Below are 7,747 nucleotides of genomic sequence, written 5' to 3'. Positions count from 1 at the left end.
CCGCGCCCCCGCCCCCGCGGCCGGGACGAGCGCCGCCGAGCGCATGCTGATCCCTGTCCTCCTCCTCCTCAGGCGGCGCTGGCGGCGGCCCCGGGACCCGCGGAAGCCGGCATGCTGGAGAAATTCGAGTTGGAAGAAGAAGGTGAGTGCCCCCCGCCGGAACGCGCTCCGTGTCGTCGCCGAGGGCCGGGGCGCGGGGACCGCCGGGGTTCACGCCCCGGAGGCCGTGCGGCCCCCGGCTGCCTGGCGAGCACGGCCGGGGATGCAGACGCCGAGCCGGCACAAGGGACGTCTGCAGTGGCCCGCGGGTGCCGTTCGCGGCTGGAAGACCAGCCGGGTTCGGGAGGGGAGCGGCGCAAGCCGGCCATCCGCACCGACACCGATGGGCGGCCCTTTTGTCCTTACGAGCCGAACTCGAAGGCGAGCAAGGTGTCATGCAGCCTAATTGTTGTAATGCCACGGTACACGTAGAGGTAACCCCCAGATTCTGTTGATGGCCCCTACCTTTAAATAACGCCGGCTGGTTCCCTTATCTGTGTTTCCGAAAATACCGCCAGCAGGGTGTGTCTGCTGGTTAATAGGGAAAGTTAAATAGGAACACCAGAAGCGGCTTAGTGCATTGGTTTGGAGTTCAGGTGGCCCGTCACTCACATCATTTCTGTCGCCTCTTCTCTCACTCGGTTTCTCTTTTTCCTGCCCTGTTTTCTTCTTGCTTGCCTGTATCTTGTCTAGAAGCTGTTAAAATATGAAGGGGCGAGTTTGCTCTCTGGCAAAATTAGTATTTTAAAACGGAATAGATGAGCGTTCACCTGGCTCTTATTTTGAAACTGTTAAAACTGGAAGGGGATAAGCTTGTTTTTTGGCAGAATTGACATTTGAAATGGAATATGATGAGCTCAAAGTCGAAAAAGAACTTCGTACAAGATGTTTGACAATTTGAGGCGTTTATTTTAAAAGAACCCCACACTGCCTGGTGTACTTGCGTTATTTACTTGGTGACTTGTCTTTTTGCTGAGAGTATTGATGGAATAAAGCTCCTGGAACAAAGAATGTGCCATGTGGATGCTGTGCCCTGTGCCAACTTTACTTTAATACTTGTGTTCGTTTACAGTCAGGCGATCACTTAAATAAGCATACACAGCCGAAGATGAGAATGTTAACCAGACAGTATTAGGCCAGTACCTACATTTATTTTAGGTTTTACATTCCCTGCAGCATTTCACAAATACGTTAGCTGGAAGATAGTGCATGCGTGGTAATTATCGTTAAAAGTCTGCATCCGTATTTATTATTAACCAGCAGTTACACGATACATTTCAGAATCTTACTGGGACTTAATTTGCATTTTATCCTACTGAAAAATAATCCAGTATCTTAAATCGAATCCACCCCGTTACTCATCAGTTCCGTGTGGCAGGTCAAATTTTGACCACTGTCCACAGGGCAATATGGTGTGTCTCCCTTTCATCTGAGACTTTGAATGTCTAAACCATGGGGGTTTTCTTTGTCCCTGAGATCAGTAACGATGAGAGTCTATTGCATTTAAACTTTCTGCAGATTCATGTGAGGGCAAGAGGAAAGTGGAGATGTGTTAGCAAGGTGCCCACAGTTACGGTTAAGAACACAGTCCCAGCTTCACGTCTTAGCTCCATTTCCTATTCAGCTCTGTGACTTTGGACAAGTTACTGAACTCTTCTGTGCCTTACTTTCCCTTTTTATAAAATGGAGCTAATACTGGGGTGTGTTGAGGATTAAATGAGATAATTTGTGGAGTGGTAATACAGTGTAGACCCACAGTAAGTGCTCTGGAAATGTTACTATTATTTTTTAAGTGCTATTAACCACTTTACTGAATTCATGGACTTTTTAAGGCTTTTATTATTAATGAATCTTAATATAGAGATTGTTCTCAACATGGATTTGATGGGGGAGGTGGTTTCTTACTTGAGATTTATTGATTTAATTATGTTGTATTTCTCAAAGCCGATACACAAGCCCTGTTTCTTTTCATTGTTTCTGCCAACATAATGAATGCGAAGTATTAAACCTAAGCATCTAAGAAAGGGATTTCCTGTTTTCTTCCATCTATTTTTATCTATATTGCTGTCATTACTTTAAAGCATGCTGAATCCCACAAATAACCCTGTCAAACTTTTCTAGATTTTTAAGGAGGCAGAATGTTAAGCCCTCGCTTGGAAGCCGTTAGCAGAGCTGGAAGAAGAACTAGTGTTGGCGTGGTTGTCTAAAATGCTGCTTTGTTTCTTTTGAACTTTCTATTGCTTATTCATCCATGGTATGGAAAAACTGAATATCAAGCAGAATCTTACATTTATTTGGGGGTGTGGGGGGGGAGTCCTAACAGTTTAAGCCATTACACCTTTAAATATCCTGTGAACTGATGTGTTAGCAGCCTACATGATAGATAGCTGTTGAATAGATCCTCATTAAATCTTTAAATTTCCTTCTTATCCAGTTAACGTTGTAACGTATGTATGCCTTGCACTCTGAACACATTGCTTAGATGGAGATATATTTGCTACACACAGAAACACATGATGACTAATATTTTTGTTATCAAGTATTTTTCTATTTCCTAATAAATTATAATTGATACTATATTTGTTAGAAACAGTTTGGGGGCACTGGTGAAGTCAGAGTCATCTTTTAAAATGTCATTTGCTTCTGGGAAGGAGGAAGAAGCTGTACCACGAATCACCATGCCTGGTCACGGTCATCTTTTGCCTGGGTTCTGACACCAGTGGCCTGCCCACTCTCTGCTGCCAACCCTTCTCCTTATTACACTCTGACGGAGGGACCACTCCTTTACGGGAAAATCTTTACCACTGTCTCCCGTCTATATATAGGATAAGTGCGTGCTTCTCTTCGTCTGCAGCCTCACCGCCTCCTCCCAGCCATACACACCAGTGATCAGAGAGTGTTCTGTGCCAGAAATCACCAGAGATCTTTTTAAGAGGCAGATACTAATTCTGGGGGCCTGGGGGGTGAGGGGGGGACCTGAGAGTCTGCATTTCTGCCAAGCTTCCCAGTGCTGCTGCTTTATAGACCCCTCTGTGAAGAACAAGGCTCTAGAACAGGCCTCGGCAAACTTCTGCAAAGGGCCAGATGGTCTCTGTCTCTGTCACGACTCCCCAGCTCGCCCGTGCAGCAGCTAGGCAGAAAGCCACGGAAGACCAAACTCAATCCAACAGGCTACACTCCAGTGAAACTTTATTTAAAAAGCAGGCCGGTGGGGTGCCTGGGTGGCTCAGTTGGTTAAGCATCTGCCTTCGGCTCAGGTCATGATCCCGGGATTCTAGGATTGCGCCCCGCATCCGGCTCCCTGCTCGACGGGGAGCCTGGTTCTCCCTCTGCCTGCCATTCCCCCTGTCTGTGCTTGCTTGCTTTCTCTCTGTGTCAAATAAATAAAATCTTTTAAATAAATAAGTAAATTAAATTAAATACAAAGCAGGCCGGATTTGGCTCCCAGGTGTAGTTGGCCAGACCCCTGCTCTGTGTACCTTTCGTGGTCTCTGTACATTGGATGTCCCATCATACTGTGGGCAAGACCTCCTCTTCCTCTGTCTCCATCCTGCCAATCTTACTGATGCATCACCGCTCTGCCCAGATGTTGCCCTCTCTTTGAGGCCGTCCCCCTAAATCCCTTCTGTGCGTCTTTCACAATCCGTCTTGCTGTTCCCCGTGCCTGAGATGGCTGGCGCATCGTAGGTGCTCAGCAGTGTTGGGACTCCTAGTGAGGACAGCATCTCCGTAAATGTTACTTTATGGGAGTGTTGGGAGGCCTCCATGGTTCTGCGTATGCAAAGTGATGAGAACAGTGCCTCACCCATAGCAATCACTGGATGTGTTTGCTTTTCCAGTTTTTTATTCACATGTCAATCATATTTATGTTCGTTTTTATCAGGATTAATTGTCTTGGACTTATTTAATGGCGGGACCAAGCACAAGTACTTCGTAGGGACCTAAACACAGCCCAGGAATGCTTTCCGAAGTAGATAAGTGCCAGCCATTCATTCGTGATTAGTAAATCTATAATTCTGGCACCACTTCAAGAATTTAACAGCCCCTTGGAGCTATGTGTGTTATCTCCCAGCTTTCCTCTTGTCCCTTCAGCTGTCACGGACTCTTCACTGAGTTCAGGTTTTCAGTAGCTTGCTGTGGATGTCTCGTCCCACTTAGCTGGCTCTCCCGCTGGCTTCTCTCCTCTTACCTCGCCATCTGACTCTTCCCTGATCCCAGACCACCCTCGCTGTACTGGCTGTCCTTCACCCTCACAGCATTTTCCAAAGCGTAATCTTCAGAACTCACCTCCAACTCATTTTTCTAGCAAGGCTGGTCAACCGAGCCTGCACGGATCAAAAGTATGTAAGAAACAGGGGCCACCTTTTTTAGGAGGGAAGCCATTATTTTTCAGTCAAGATTCTCAGAGTTTTAGGCCCAGTTTGGTAATGAAGTAGCTGCATCCTCAAATAATCCATAGTCTCTTGGGGCTTTGCCGGCTTGTTTTGTTGCTGCTGTCGTTGTGAGTTTTCTGTCTAAAACAAGGCCTGGCACTTGGTGAACTTGAACTTTTCCTTCTAATTCAAAAATATGGCCTAAAGCAACTACCAGCCACCCTATAAAGAGAACCAAAATTTTGTGCCCACTCAAACTCATTCATTCTGAGCTGGGGAGCAAAGTGCGCAAAGCTTGGTTCTTGTCAGGGGACAGAAGATCTTAGATATTACAGTGGTTTGTGGCTCTCCAGAGGGCCACAGTACATGAACAGATACACAGTGTATCTGTGGTATTAAAGTTTCATGGGGGAGGGACAGTTAAGAGGGAAAATGTATAAGAAGAAAGTTTCAGAGGGGGATTGGACGGTGAAAAAGTTTGAGAAACACTGCTCTGACTTCAGGGAGAATTGTCTGTGTTTTTGTGGTAACTACAGAGCACCCCCGCACCCCCTTTATCACCAGCCCTAGAGCCGCTGCTCAGTGAGGCTCAGCTGAGTCCACTTGGTCGGGGCTGGCGCTGATGTGAGGAGTGCTGACCTCTGGTGGTAGAGAGGTCCCTGTGACAGGCTTGTCCTCACCCCTCCGCCGCTCCTCCGTAATGATAAGATTATTATAGATTATTGGAAGGCTCTGATAATCTGTCATCCAAACTCTGTGCTTCCCTACTGAGTTTATATCCTCACCTTAGACAAGAGATTTTCTCCTAATTATAAAAGTAGTTACACTTTGATGAAACATTTACAATTAAAATTTTTCTTCTCCAGCTGGCCCCATACTTAAAAACTTGCCATATTTAATAGATTTTAAGGTATGCGTTTTCATATCTCTGAAGTCAGGCTGTAGCTTGACATTTGATGGTATCTCAGATTTGATGAGATAGAGTAGTCATCTTGTAGACTGGGGAGGTTTTGTTTCCTGAAATGGAAAGATCTTGACTACTTGAAATAAAGAGGAGAGTGCAGAAGACTGGGGGGCATTGGAGGGAGGGGCCTGTCTCCAGGCTTCACAAGTAACTGGAAAGTCATCAGGAGCTGAGGCAGCATTCTGCATGCATCCCTCCATGACGGATGGATCTCCATGACCTTCCCTCTCAAGACTGACTTTGCCTGCTCCTGGGTGGCACTCAGCTCCGACCCCACCAGTGCGCGGGCCATAGCCCAGACCCGCGATTCACACGGCGGGGCGGTGGCCGGGGATGGGCCCAGCCTACAGCTCTGTGTGGGCCGCAGAGTCCCCGAAAGATATAATACAGCATCTCTGTGACTTTAAGTTTCACCTGTAGGTTTTAAAGAGGGGAAACTCAATACTACAGAGCATTTGGAGTTTACTTGAAAGAAATGGAAGATTTTTTATATCCCTTTTTTGTGGTTCTCAGAACCAGCCTGTATGAAGTGTATCGAGTACTGTGTTCACATTTATCAAACCCTCAGAGCAGCCTTGAGAGGTAAACATTTTTATCATCCCTGTTTTATAGAGGAAGAAATCAAGAAAGTCAGAGGAGAGGGTGCCTGGGTGGCTCAGTTGGTTGAGCGACTGCCTTCGGCTCAGGTCATGATCCTGGAGTCCCTGGATCGAGTCCCGCGTCGGGCTCCCTGCTCGGCAGGGAGTCTGCTTCTCCCTCTGACCGTCCCCCCTCTCATGTGCTCTCTCTCATTCTCTCTCTCTCAAATAAATAAATAAAATCTTAAAAAAAAAAAGTCAGAGGAGAAATAAATGACCTTGGGGGCCGTATCTAGGAAGGTGGAGAAGCAGGATTCAAACACAGTCCTGTGCTGTGAGCCAATGTGCGTAATCAGCACGAAATCGTCTTTTATTCGGAAATCCGCTTTCTGTTTTCCCACCTCCCGTAACTCGCTTCCGCCTGAGCCCACGAGGTGCTTGCCAGTGTCTGCGTTGTGCAGACTCCACTGGACACCTGTCACGTCTCTTCTTGCTTTGAGCCCTTCGTGACGGTCCGCAGGGACGGCCTCTGCCCGCGCCCCAGAGCACCCTTGCAGGCCCCTCACGCACAGCCGGCGGGTAGCCGTGTCTCCTCGATGGTCTTTACTCTTCTTTCTCGAGCACCGGACGTTTGCTCCTGGCCTTCGTGTTCCACAGCCTCGCTCGCTGCCGTCGCCTTAGGGACCCTGGGGCCTGTTGCCCAGGGTTTGAACCCCATGTGTTTAATCACCACGATGCTTCGTGACTGGCGATGCCCGAGCAGACACCCCGAGCCCCCAGTTGTCTGCTCGACACCTCTGCTGACCCCGCGGTGGCCTCTGGGCTCTAGCCTCCTGTGCCCCGTCCTCCCTGGTTTTACCCGGCCGAGCTGGGCGAGCGGTCGCCCATCCATCGAGTTGTTGTTGTGTTAACCAGCACGACGCTCCGGCTCGCTCCCCCTCCCACGTCCTGGTGATGAAGCCATGTCACTGTCGCCACTGTCATCTCTGCCAGCGCTCGAGGCCAGGCTGTGGGTGGTGCTGTTCCCAGCATCATCTCGGCCCTCCAGTCAGGAGTCCCCGCCGCCCTTAGAGGTATTTTATCATGTCGCTTCCGGGCTTGAAAGGCTTCGGTGGTTCGCCTTTGCCTTTGGGCTGGAGTCCACATTTCCTCACCTGCTCTCTGCCGTCCCCCGGCGCCCCCTCCGCACCTCTGTGCTCACGTCCCCCTCCGCCGGTCCTCGGCCGCCCCCCTGCCCGGGCTGGTCGTCCTCTCCCCTTGGCCACCTGCTAGTTTTCTTCAGATCTCGGCCCAGACTTCACTTCCCTGGGGAAGCCTTTCCCGAAGCCCCAGACGGGACTTGATGGTTCTCTCTTGATCCCTCAGGCTTGATGGGGGCTGCGAAGGAGAGAGGCAGTTACTCGTGTTTCTTGGTCACTGACTTGTAAGCTCTGTGAGGATGGGGACTGAAAATTTACCGCTCGCCATGTTTCAAAGATACGGTGATGAATGAGACTTCGTTTTCAGTACATACTTGTTCCATATTTGAACATACATGTATACGTGTGTGTGTGTGTGTATGTGTGTATTACGTGTATATATATTTTAAGGGTTTTAACTCTTACTCTGGCACGTAAGCTCAGTGTATTTCAGGTCATTAGAGTTATTTCTTATAAAGAAAGAAGGCATTTCTGTGAAAGACTGAGAGGAAATCCATCTGCCAAGTTAATGTGTGCCCCTCACAGAGCAGTGACAGCTGGGGGCATGCGGGGAGGACGAGGACTCGGGGTGCCGCCCAGAGGTGCAGAGCCCCC

At 48.8% G+C, this 7,747-nt stretch overlaps 1 protein-coding gene across 3 annotated transcripts in view; it reads left to right on the top strand.

Annotated features, from left to right (window-relative positions):
• Positions 1-7,747, top strand: part of PRKAG2 (protein kinase AMP-activated non-catalytic subunit gamma 2) — a 255,974-nt gene that overhangs the window by 198,040 nt on the left and 50,187 nt on the right. For all 3 annotated transcript variants that reach the window (XM_044920129.1, XM_044920130.1, XM_044920131.1), the window contains one exon: positions 73-142. In XM_044920129.1, the coding sequence (XP_044776064.1) occupies positions 73-142 (70 nt within the window). The remainder of the gene's footprint in view (positions 1-72; positions 143-7,747) is intronic.

The sequence above is a fragment of the Neomonachus schauinslandi genome, chromosome 12, assembly GCF_002201575.2.
Source record: "Neomonachus schauinslandi chromosome 12, ASM220157v2, whole genome shotgun sequence".
Taxonomy (NCBI): Eukaryota; Metazoa; Chordata; class Mammalia; order Carnivora; family Phocidae; genus Neomonachus; species Neomonachus schauinslandi.
This window is presented reverse-complemented; position numbering and strand designations above follow the sequence as displayed.